Raw genomic sequence first — 12,269 nt, 5'->3', positions numbered from 1 at the left:
TCCAAACTCTGGTTCCAAACTCTGTTTCTACTCTGTTTCTACTCTGGTTCCAAACTCTGGTTCCAAACTCTGTTTCCAAACTCTGTTTCTACTCTGTTTCCAAACTCCACGTCTTCATCGTCCAGCTCCCAACTCCAACTCCCCCTCTCTGTGTGTCTCCCCCCAATTTATCCCCATTCTCATTATCGCTAATTAATTGGCCTGCATGCCTCCCCACGCTTCGCGTTCTCAAACACCTGCCTTTCTCCAGACATCTCGACGCCTCCTCGCCCTTGACAACAGCCACAGCCAATCACCGCCGTTGCTGATCCTCTGGCTTAATTGGCTCAACCGTTACCTTATCATCCCAGCCCTTGCACCTGGCTGTCCTAAGACGACCCACACTGTTTTCGCCTTCTCCACAGGCTGACCCCAGATAACCCCACACTGTCCGTGTGATCATGCAATCGCGCAGTTTCCACAACACACCTTCATACTCCACTACACTTGTAAATTCCGTCTCTAGCCCCGCCCACTTACCCTTGGGATGTACCCATCTCAAACCTATATAACCTCTTGCTGCAGCAGCTCTCTTGCTATATTTCTCCTGCCTCAGCAGTTCGCCTGCTGTATTTTTTTCACCTGAAGACGATTGCTTGTGTTGCAATCGAAACGTCGTGATTTATTTTTATTTTTCTATCTACGCGACTTTACTGAAAGACCCAAAGAGTATTTGTTAAAATGTTTAAAATTGTAAAAGGTTTCATTAACATTTTTTTCTACAATTTTCAATGTTATTTAAAAAATATACCATATATGAAAAATGTTGCGAGAATCTCTTACACATTAGTCATGGGTGAAATAAATGTATTTTTGTAGGATGGTACAGAGGGGAAAAGAGAGCCATGAAGTTCCCGATCCCAATAATTTGGCGGGAACCCACTGACCACTCAAGCAACTGCTGCTTCTGCATGGTGGACCCTTCCAAATATCGGACTGGCAAGAATGCACCTGCTATCACGTATTCAGACATTCCTTCATCCATCGCCCCGGTGCCACACTGCCATGAACTCCCCATACCCACTCCTCCGGAGAGAGAGCAGCCGTCTTTAGAAGAGAGCAGCAAGTCAGAGAGCAAAGAAGATGTTGAAGATCCAGATGACAATATCAGAGGTGGAGCTGAGGAGAGAAACCCATAGTACCCCAACCAAAAATACTTCAACGACTTGATCAGAGATCTTGGTCTCACCAACTCCAATGTCGAGCTTTTGGCATCTAGGCTCAAGCAGTGGAACTTGTTGGATAAAAGTGTGCAATTCGCAGATCAGAGGAAGCGTCACCAACCTTTTTGCAGCTTCTTCACCCGTCAAGATGGGCTCTGCTTCTGCCACAATGTGACCAGTCTGTTCGAGGCAATCAGAATCGCCTGTAACCAGAATGAGTGGTGCCTCTTCATTGACAGCAAATCCAGGAGCCTCAAAGCCGTGCTGCTCCATAATGGTAACAAGTATCCGTCTCTTCCCCTAGCTCACTCGGTGCACCTCAAATAGAATTATAACAGCATCAAGACCTTGCTGGACACCTTGAAGTATGATGAGTACGGCTGGGAGGTCATCAGAGACTTCAAGATGGTGGCATTCCTGATGGGTCTCCAAAGCGGTTTTACCAAGTTTCCCTGCTATCTTTGCCTTTGGGACAGCAGGAACACCAAGGCGCACTACCACTGGCGGGACTGGCCACAGCAGACCTAGTTCTCTGTGGAGAGGAACAACGTCAAGTGGGAGCCACTTGCCTTATGAAACAATTTGTCAGAGCTGTAGATAAGGAGTCAGCAGCCTTCAAGTACAGTACCTTCAAGACTTCTTCCCTAAGCTGTCTGAGGCAAAAGTCAAAGCCGGTGTCTTCATCGGACCACAGATAAAGAATATCCTGTAGTGCTGCTTGGAACAGCTTTGTCGCAGTGTTTCGTGGCTTCCTGGGCAATCACAAGGTCGAAAACTATGTGGAGCTGAATTTCGATTTAAAGCTTTCGTGACTGCAATGAATCATCTTCTTTGGTTCTTTCGGTAAAGTCACGTAGAATGAGAATAAAATAATAAATTGATAAAATAAAATATGTGGAGCTGGTTGCGACTGGTGAAGAACTACGGCACAATGGGCTGTAGGATGTCCCTCAAAGTCCATATCCTTGATGCTCATCTTGATAAATTCAAGGAGAACATGGGAGCGTACTCAGAGGAGCAAGGCAAGCGCTTTCACCAGGATATACTGGACTTTGAATGCTGCTTCCAAGGACAGTATAACGAGAACATAATAGGAGACTACATTTGGGGGCTGATTCGTGAAAGTGATTTACAGTATGATCGTAAATATCGAAAAACTACTCACTTCTAAATCTTTTGTAGTCATTTTTGTATTACTTTAGTATAAATACATGTTAATTTTGATTCTCATGTTTTTTTTTATGACTTAATGTGAACGAAAATACACAAATTCGCCCGTTTTCTCATTAAAATAGGTACATTTCAAAATATCAATGTCCTGGTCACAAAAGCAAAGTGTGTGGAGAATAACAGACATTTTCTCTACTTTTTAGGCATAAGCAATTACGAAATAACACTTACTACCCAGGAACAAAAATTGTGTCACATCGTGTAATCTGGCACGCATCACACGTGGCTTACGGTGGCTCTCAGCCAACAGAGTATTGACAGTGAGGGATGCGTATATACAGCGCCCGTGCAAACATGTATTAAAGAAGACCCAGAGCACGTAGTAGCGAAGGGGCTCATGATCGCTCCACCTTTTCAAGTGCAAAAGTCGGAAGGATAAATTGAGCCTAAGGGCAAAGCGTGCGCATAAACTTGGCATTTATTTCTTTGTTAATCGTAAATATGTATACATGTACTTTTCTATTTCAATTACGATGTTTAAACACGGGTGGTGACCAGGGCCGGATTCAAATTTTGTAGGCCCCTGGGCTACAGGTACTATGAGGCCCTCAGTAATTTTTCAAAAGGAAAAAAAAATGTATTTTTACAAGGCAAACAACAAATAAAATTCAGCATTCACAAATGAAATAACTTTTCACTTAAATCTCTGGAGGCCCCCTCCAGCTGGCGGAGGCCCCTGGGCTGCAGCCCCTAAAGCCCCCCCGTGCCTTAATCCGGCCCTGGCAGTCACGTGGCCCAGCGGTAGCGCATTTGTCACATGTTGCTAAGAGCAGGGGTCCCCAACCCCCGGGCCGCGGACTGCTACCGGTCCGTGGCCTGTTAGGAACCGGGCCGCACAGCAGCAGCAGCAGGAGGTGAGAGCGGTGAGTCCGCGTTGTGGCCCGCCCCCATTATTTTATTATTTACCACTTCCGTCCGCGCCTCTTTCCCACACTGCGCACTTGTCTCAGTCACGTGGTGTTGGTAAGCCCACAAGCTAACCCCCTAGTAGCCAAAATGAGTAAAAAAACAAACGTCGCCGGAGAACATTTTTGGTAAAGGGGGACAGACCCAAGGATGAACCCCCCCCAAACTCCGGTCTGTGAAAAAATTGTCTTCCATGAAACCGGTCCCTGGTGCCAAAAAGGTTGGGGACCACTGGTTTCGAGGTTCACAGTTCAAATCCAGTGGCTGGCCTTATTATTACTTTGGTATCTAATGTACACGATGATAAAAAATCTGAATTGGGATTATACACAGCAATTATAACCCCCGAGAGGTAGACGAATTCCCCAGGTCATCCTTGCAAGTGAGACGAATCCTGGTTAAAAATATATAAACGTGGCACTTGTTGTTTTAAACTTGGAATCTTTTTTTTTTAAATACATGCCCCAGGCAGAATTCAATTTTGGGACCTTTACATTTGAACAGGGGCCATTGAGCCCTCGTCGCATAGGCAGCTGGTGGGTAAAATACATGGTGGGGCTATGCTAGCGACAGCAAACGGGGAGTGAGGAAGTTATAAACATGGATAAGATAAACAAGACGGGACTACCGAGAGAGACAAAACAATCCAAAGCAGGCCAGATAGACAAAACAAACGAGCCAGAATGCACTCAGGAAGACAAAATCGGCTCGCATGCAGCTGCTAGGTAGATTGTCACTTAGCAGAACCAGGAGTGATGGCGATGGTTTATTGAGGCCTTCATGCAGCAGTGGATTAATCATGGCTGATGATAGAAATGTCAATACAAGGTGCAGATCTCTGTTTGTTTCCATCAAATGTACCACGTGATGATTGATGAGCACCATGCAGATCGTTATGCTAATTATTATAGGCTCACTTAAGCAATTGTCAAAAACTCGATAGTCGCTTTCCAACTCAATTGTTCATTCAAAGTCATAGATTGGATAATTGAGTCCAGTTTAAGAACTGTACTGCATGTATGTTGAACTAAGTACGGTGCAAAAGAAGTTCAACATACCGTGCAGTACTTAAACAGGACTCGATTATCCAATCTATGACTTAGAATGACCAATCGAATTGGAAAGCGACTTTCGAGTTATTCACAATAGCTTACTAACCCTAGTGCGAGGGGATTTCCGTGTCGCTTATGGTGGGCCATGTGCAATGCCTCAAGATGGCCTCTGAAATTTGGCTCGTGACGTCCCCTTGCAAGCTCCCCTCGGCCACGTGTTCCTCCCATGTCTGCCTCTGTGTGGGTGGGGGTTTTAATCGGCCAATTGCATCGTCGCCCCGCACGATTCGATTCCTCTCGCATTGATTGTCCTTGAATTAATTCTAACTCAATTGTCAAGCCGAAGTGTCTTAAATTAGGCACTTTTAAACAAAAAAGTGTTCAGTATTTTAGCTTTCACTTTTTGATTTAAAGAGAGATTATCAAAAAATGTAAAACCCCACGTTTTTAGGTGGGAAGCCGCCCCAACGTCCCATACAGGATCAGCTGACACTGCCTCCAACACTGCATCAGCAATGGCTTTCAGGGAATATGTATAATGTGGATATACAGTACTGAAAAACAAGAAATAAGTCTCAGTAAAATAGGCCACCATGTTCAAGTAGTATTCTAAGAGGATGCCAGAAATATACACAATATGCTGTAATGGATCAAGACTGAATGCTTCAATATCGACGTTTAAAATATAAAATAACAAAATTCATTCCTCTTCCATGTGTCAGCTAGAGGCTATAGATGAGGTATTTTCCAGTAATAGGGCCACTTGCTATGGGAAAAAATGAGTATTCCTTGGCTTCATTGGTTTAACAATCTCATCTGCCCATCTAATGCTTTAAAAAAAAAGTACAACTGGCTCTTGGTTAAAACAAAAATCGCTGATGCTTTCCTTGAACGCAAATGAATACTATAATGAACGTAAAAAAATAATTGCAATCAGCTGCTGATCAGCAAGCACACTAGGCACTATTATTTCTGCTGACTATAACTTAATTCATGCTAAATGCCCGTTAGAAAATTAAATTAAATATTTTTCCTATAAACACCCATGTAATTAGTTGAAGCTTAGTGGTAATGTTTTCACAAGATATGGCATAAAAAATAAATATATAAATGTGTAGTGGATCAAGGAACCTGGGGGGAACGTAGGTGAGGCAACACAATATTTATTTACTACACTGAGTACAAGGTCCCTAACACAAAGGGGTAACGGGCCCTTCCACCCGATACCTAAGGAGGTATGGCCTCCGGGCGACACTGCCTCCTAACACTGGGACCACGCTAGCTCTGAGCCCTCCAGCTAGGGGCCCTAGGGGAGGCCACGCTGACCCGACCGTCCCAAGGTCTACGGGTCTTCACCGCTGGCCTCACTGAGCTCCGGCCCTTAGAAGGAGCTTGGGGTCCCGGGTCCTAACTTCAGCTCCGTCTTCGGTCTTCGGCTTGGAGATGACTGAGCCGGACTCTTGAGAGGTTCGGCTTATATACAGGTCCGTGGCTTGCTCCGCCCTAGCCACGCCTTCTGGAAGGTGACATCATCACCCAATCCCCCCTCCCGGGATTTGGGGATTTGTGTCCCAGGATCCGTTTTCCCAGGGATTGGCGTTGGCCCCTTGGGCCATGATCCTTGACACTGGCGTGACCCCACTTCCGCCCCCTCTTGACCCCGCTTCTGCCCCCTCTTGACCCCGCTTCCGCCCCCTGTTGACGAGAAGGGGGAGCAACCCGCTAACAGCATGGGGAGTGCCGATTAATACCCCTACAAATGCATAGACTTTGCCAAATTCCTGTGGAAAAATTAGTTCCTGTTCTTTCAAAGAAGTCATGCATATTTGTTGACTTGTTAACTTTTAGTTTACGATTGATCTTTAAACAACTATTAAGAGCGGCTTTGAATTTTGTTATGACCCTACTTTGTAAATATTCTTTGAACAATTAGTTTGCAAAATGAACGGTCTTTCGGGATGAAATCTAATAAGAATTCCAATTCTAGTCTCCTTACGAGTACTCTCGACTCTATAGTTATGAAACACCTAAGCCAGCTTCTGGAAACCGCATCGCTTCCGTGCATGCCATCAAAAACAAGTGGAGCCCTTTCTGTTAACCCACTGGTGGATGAGTCTCCCCATGACGATCATGGGGTTAAATGATCACACTTCACTGCGCTGGTCAGTGCGGGTTGGTGAAGGCCAGAAGCACAGTTAGATGTGGAACATATGAATACAGAACAATGGATGTTGCTGCACTGCCCACTATTGTGCAATTGTGTTGCCCCACAGCTACTTACAGTGAAGGAAAAAAAGTATTTGATCCCCTGCTGATTTTGTACGTTTGCCTACTGACAAAGAAATGATCAGTCCATAATTTTAATGGTAGGTTTATTTGAACAGTGAGAGACAGAAAAACAACAGAAACACCTTGAAAAACGCATGTCAAAAATGTTATAAATTGATTTGCATTTTAATTAGGGAAGATAATATTTGACCCCTCTGCAAAACATGACTTAGTACTTGGTGGCAAAACCCTTGTTGGCAATCACAGAGGTCAGACGTTTCTTGTAGTTGGCCACCAGGTTTGCATACATCTCAGGAGGGATTTGTCCCACTCCTCTTTGCAGATCTTCTCCAAGTCATTAAGGTTTCGAGGCTGACGTTTGGCAACACGAACCTTCAGCTCCCTCCACAGATTTTCTATGGGATTAAGGTCTGGAGACTGGCTAGGCCACTCCAGGACCTTAATGTGCTTCTTCTTAAACCACTCCTTTGTTGCCTTGGCCGTGTTTTGGGTCATTGTCATGCTGGAATACCCATCCACGACCCATTTTCGATGCCCTGGCTGAGGAAAGGAGGTTCTCACCCAAGATTTGACGGTACATGGCCCTGTCCATTGTCCCTTTGATGTGGTGAAGTTGTCCTGTCCCCTTAGCAGAAAAACACCCCCAAAGCAAAATGTTTCCACCTCCATGTGTGACGGTGGGGATGGTGTTCTTGGGGTCATAGGCAGCATTCCTCCTCCTCCAAATACGGCGAGTTGAGTTGATGCCAAAGAGCTCCATTTTGGTCTCATCTGACCACAACACTTTCACCCAATTGTCCTCTGAATCATTCAGATGTTCATTGGAAAACTTCAGACGGGCATGTATATGTGCTTTCTTGAGCAGGGGGACTTTGCGGGCGCTGCAGGATTTCAGTCCTTCACGGCGTAGTGTGTTACCAATTGTTTTCTTGGTGACTTTGGTCCCAGCTGCCTTGAGATCATTGACAAGATCCTCCCGTGTAGTTCTGGGCTGATTCCTCACCGTTCTCATGATCATTGCAACTCCACGCGGTGAGATCTTGCATGGAGCACCAGGCCGAGGGAGATTGACAGTTCTTTTGTGTTTCTTCCATTTGCGAATAATCGCACCAACTGTTGTCACCTTCTCACCAAGCTGCTTGGCAATGGTCTTGTAGCCCATTCCAGCCTTGTGTAGGTCTACAATCTTGTCCCTGACATCCTTGGAGAGTTCTTTGGTCTTGGCCATGGTGGAGAGTTTGGAATCTGATTGATTGCTTCTGTGGACAGGTGCCTTTTATACAGGTAACAAGCTGAGATTAGGAGCACTCCCTTTAAGAGTGTGCTCCTAATCTCAGCTCGTTACCTGTATAAAAGACACCTTGGAACCAGAAATCTTTCTGATTGAGAGGGGGTCAAATAGTTATTTTCCTCATTAAAATGCAAATCAATTTATAACATTTTTGACATGCACTTTTCTGGGTGTTTTTGTTGTTATTCTGTCTCTCACTGTTCAAATAAACCTACCATTAAAATTATAGACTGATCATTTCTTTGTCAGTGGGCAAATGTACAAAATCAGCAGGGGATCAAATACTTTTTTCCCTGACTGTATATATGCCTGAATGAACGAATTCAAATGTTGTGAGTGTCACTTTGCCATGTTTAACATGTGGAGGTGAGGGCACCCATTACAGCCACTGGCTGTGCCCATGCGCTGGGCTTTAAATAATCCAAGCAATAGTCCAGGCTCAACTCTCCTTAGCTTATGATATCTGACAAGATTGGCAGCATTCTGCGTGAAAAGCCCATAGGCCACCAAGCCATCACTCCTTCCAAATATCTTTTGAAGTCCCTCCTCTCATCTCTCATTCGTTCGACTCCAGACACACAAAAGTCTCCACTCGCATGCCCGTACCTCCCCTTAGTGTGGTATGTGCACCCAAAGGCGCTGACCCAATGTCCTTCCTCTAGATCACCCCCCACTCAATTTGCAATGTCTCCTCTCACCCCTGACCATCTGGCATGTCTATGCACGCACCCCTTTTAAACAATGACCCATACTCTTAACCAGCCTCAACCTTTTCACGCTTACCCTCCCTATCAAGCCGATGTCTCCAGAGAGCAGGTGGATATGGCTTCTCTCAAATTTACAGAGAAGATGGGATTGTGAAGCAGGCATGCGCAAAGAAAATTACTGCATATTTTTTTAAAGAATAAAAAAATCAGGACAAAGCATTTAAGTACCGCGTTATTTTCTTACGCATTGTGCAAAATAATTGTTTTTGCACCTGTGCAGGGGGAAAAGGAAACTTTCCATCTGTTGCACTGCCGATTTTAAATGCATTTTGCATTTTCCTTGGTGGGAAAAAATCCTCTGCCATTAGAATACACATATGTTGATTGGCATTCAAAAACAGATATTGCATGGATCTGGTTTACAATCACATTATTGTAATTCGCACATGTTTTCACGTGGAAACTGGGGGCCCTGTATGGTTTTTTTGGAATAGCATCCAACAGCACTGGCAATAATGTTTATATTTTTTTTTTTTGGGGGGGGGTTACCGCTGAATGTGCACGAGTGTCGTTGCAAATAATAATTAATTGCATGCAATTTTAAATAACTGGAAGCTTGTTGTAAATGTTGAATTATGCTTAGAATATGCACATGGAATTGGGTACTAACGTATGGGTTACTGGAGATGCATACCTAATGCATTTGTAACTATAGAGACAGTTTATTGTGTGTCTTCCAGGATATCTCCATAATACGCATTGGCCCTTTTAGATAATAATTGAAAAGAAGAAATGGGTTTTAATTCTTCGCTTAAAGCCTATATATATCATTATGCAACATTGCTATTCAACTGGGTTTGATTATAATCCACTCTTGACTGCACATACTTTCGTACAGTGTAACAAACGAATATAAATATGAATTGAGATTGTTTCAGTGCCTCTGCTTCGATGAAATTGGGGAATAATCTAATTAGCCATTCCAGTTACTGTATTATGTTGGAAAAACATTACAGAAAATAAAATAAATAATATGTATCTCACTCTTTGAAATCCTTAACTGACTGAAAATGCTCCTGAGTTCATGGTGAATATGTCCTTCTGGTAAAATAATTATAAATGTTATTGGATAGAATTACAGATGATCCAATGCTTCCTAAGATAAAATAAGGAATTTAACATTGCGTCAAAAGTGTTGTCACAATTTAAAAGTGTGTGTTTCAGAGGGTTCGACCCATTTGCTGTAAATTAACCGAAATATTGTTTTTGTTAAATGTCAGCAGAGCTTTTGCCGACCAAAAATTCTGAGCACAGCTTCCGTCTGATCTAAACATGAGCATCCTCCACATTCCAGTGAGAAGTATTCGGAAAGCTCCTTTGAGAGCGTATTCGACTGCGAGCTGCTTCGAGCAGATTCACCAACACTTTTTCATTGCATTTGGTGGTGCGTTCGTCGTGAAATCGGAATTGTGGATTCCGCCTCAGCGTATCTCCGCATATTCAAGGAGGCGATGCTCGGACCTGAGTCCGACAGGTCGTCGGAGAAAGGGGGCATGAACCCACCTGGGCAGAGGGCGCTGAGCCCACTTGGCGGCCACTGCCCGTGACGTTGGCCCTCTTCTTGGCCTTTTCTCGTGCCGCCTTCTCCAGGCCTGGGTCCAACCCCACGAGCGAGAAAACCTGCGTCTTGAAGTGGTCGTGGTTTCCGTAGTACAGAGAGGAACTGTAGGCGATCACCTTCACCCCTGCAATCTCTTCGCACTGCGGCAAAATTACAGAACGCATCACTTTTAATTACAACTCGCACAGAAATGTCATTGCGGGCAATTGCGTTTCAATAGCTTCCTTCCCACTAATACACAACACATGACGAAGCACCTAATAAAATCCATAACTCTGCGAATCCTCTTGCATATAAATGAGATCACTCTGAAATTCATATTGCTAGGAATTGCATGCACTGATCACGCTCTACAAATGGTTAGTCTACAGAAAAATCCAATCAAAAGCTTTGCCCTCACATGGGTGATTCAGTAAAGTTTACCTCTCTCTTGCCTCTCTTGCTCATCATCACTCTGCAGCCTCCCTAGCCCTCCTCCACTGGTTCTTCCATGGCCGTTGCTCTTCTGCATTCCCTCCCATTATACCACTCACCCACCAATCTGCTCATTCCGTTCGACTTCATCTCTCCGTATGAATGTGTCCTTGCCAACCTTCCACATGAACTGCCTCCTTCAAACTCCGTGCTATTAAACTTTGGAACGCATTACCCTCATCTGTCTTCCCGCCTCATTACAACCTGGAAGCATTTTACTGTCAATCGCTTGCCGCTCATGGATGCGCATTGCTGATATGTATTGAAGTTGCTAACAAATGGTTACATTCAATATAGAAAAAAAAAACATCGCCATCCAGGGGCATTTGAAACTATTTTTTTGTACATGGGGAAAATATATCGTGGATTACAGGAAGAACACATCGACAACACGGAAACAAACTTTATACAGCCCACGTGATAACTTTCTCTTCAGCGCAACTCACAACCTGCTGTCTACACCGAGGAGCAGGACAGTCACTGCCAGGCACCTGCTTCTCCATGGCAGCTCCCTCCACCATTTGGAACGCCATCCCACCGTGCATTAGCGGCGTTAAATCTGCACTGACTTTTAAGAGACGCTTAAAGGGCCCACACCTCTATCGCTTGGCTTTTGAGTGACACTGAGCTTGGCTCTGCACATCAGTCACGGTCATTCATGTCCCTGAAATATCGTGCGCATTATAAATCGCACTTATCATTCGTAATCAAATTTGCTGGGTTAGATCGCGTAAATGTAAATGTCGGATACCCACCTCCATCCGACACAGCCAATTAGTAAAGTTTGTCACGTGAGCAAAACGTGCGAATTAGTTTCTACTTCAGTAGAACGGTGTATTGGACAGAAAAAACCCAGAACATTTACAATTCGAGTACGATGTTTCGCCGATGATTACAACATTGGTCGCTAAAGCCTCCGTATTAAATTGACGAGCACCTATCGTCATCACTAAATGATCGTCCGTGAGCCAGAGTTTTAGTCCCAATTCATCTAATTGGCAAATAATTGGCCGTTGTTTGAAAACCCACTAATTTCCAGTGGCTATCACACTGTTGGTTGCCAGATCAAAAAATTGGAACTGCTAAGGTTTATGCCACCTCAGGTGGTACCGACGAGGGAGAAGACTGGTCCGGGCTAACGGACTACGTGTAGCGATGCGTGAATGGGCTAGGTGGTTAGCTGGCATGGTGGTCAGCGCCTACCACCTTGTTACATTTTAATTTCCGCAGCTGTTTGCACCCCCCCCCCCTCCAGGGAAGGGTGCCACTTGTAACAGAGTAAACGGTAAAAACCACGTGACATTACTCCTACAAAAAAAGGATGTGTTCCAATTTCAATGACGGCTTTAGAAAAATATCCATGAACGTGTTTAACAAAAATATAATAACTGTCACTCGCTTGTTTACCCAGGTCTCCCATATGAAGTGAGGTGTGTCAATGACCTCTCACCTGTTTAGATAAAAGATATGTAATTAAATCATCATGCGCTGTGTATA

The 12,269-nt window shown here is 44.3% G+C and overlaps 1 protein-coding gene across 1 annotated transcript in view; it reads right to left on the bottom strand.

Annotated features, from left to right (window-relative positions):
• Positions 1–12,269, bottom strand: part of LOC116938812 (prestin-like) — an 87,069-nt gene that overhangs the window by 18,579 nt on the left and 56,221 nt on the right. The window contains exon 14 of the mRNA XM_076054139.1: positions 10,241–10,438. Within this exon, the coding sequence (XP_075910254.1) occupies positions 10,241–10,438 (198 nt within the window). The remainder of the gene's footprint in view (positions 1–10,240; positions 10,439–12,269) is intronic.

Source organism: Petromyzon marinus, chromosome 4 (assembly GCF_048934315.1).
Source record: "Petromyzon marinus isolate PM22_M1 ecotype Great Lakes invasive population chromosome 4, UKy_Petmar_22M1.pri1.0, whole genome shotgun sequence".
Taxonomy (NCBI): domain Eukaryota; kingdom Metazoa; phylum Chordata; class Hyperoartia; order Petromyzontiformes; family Petromyzontidae; genus Petromyzon; species Petromyzon marinus.
Note: the sequence above shows the minus strand (reverse complement) of the source record. Positions and strands in the feature narration are given on the sequence as shown.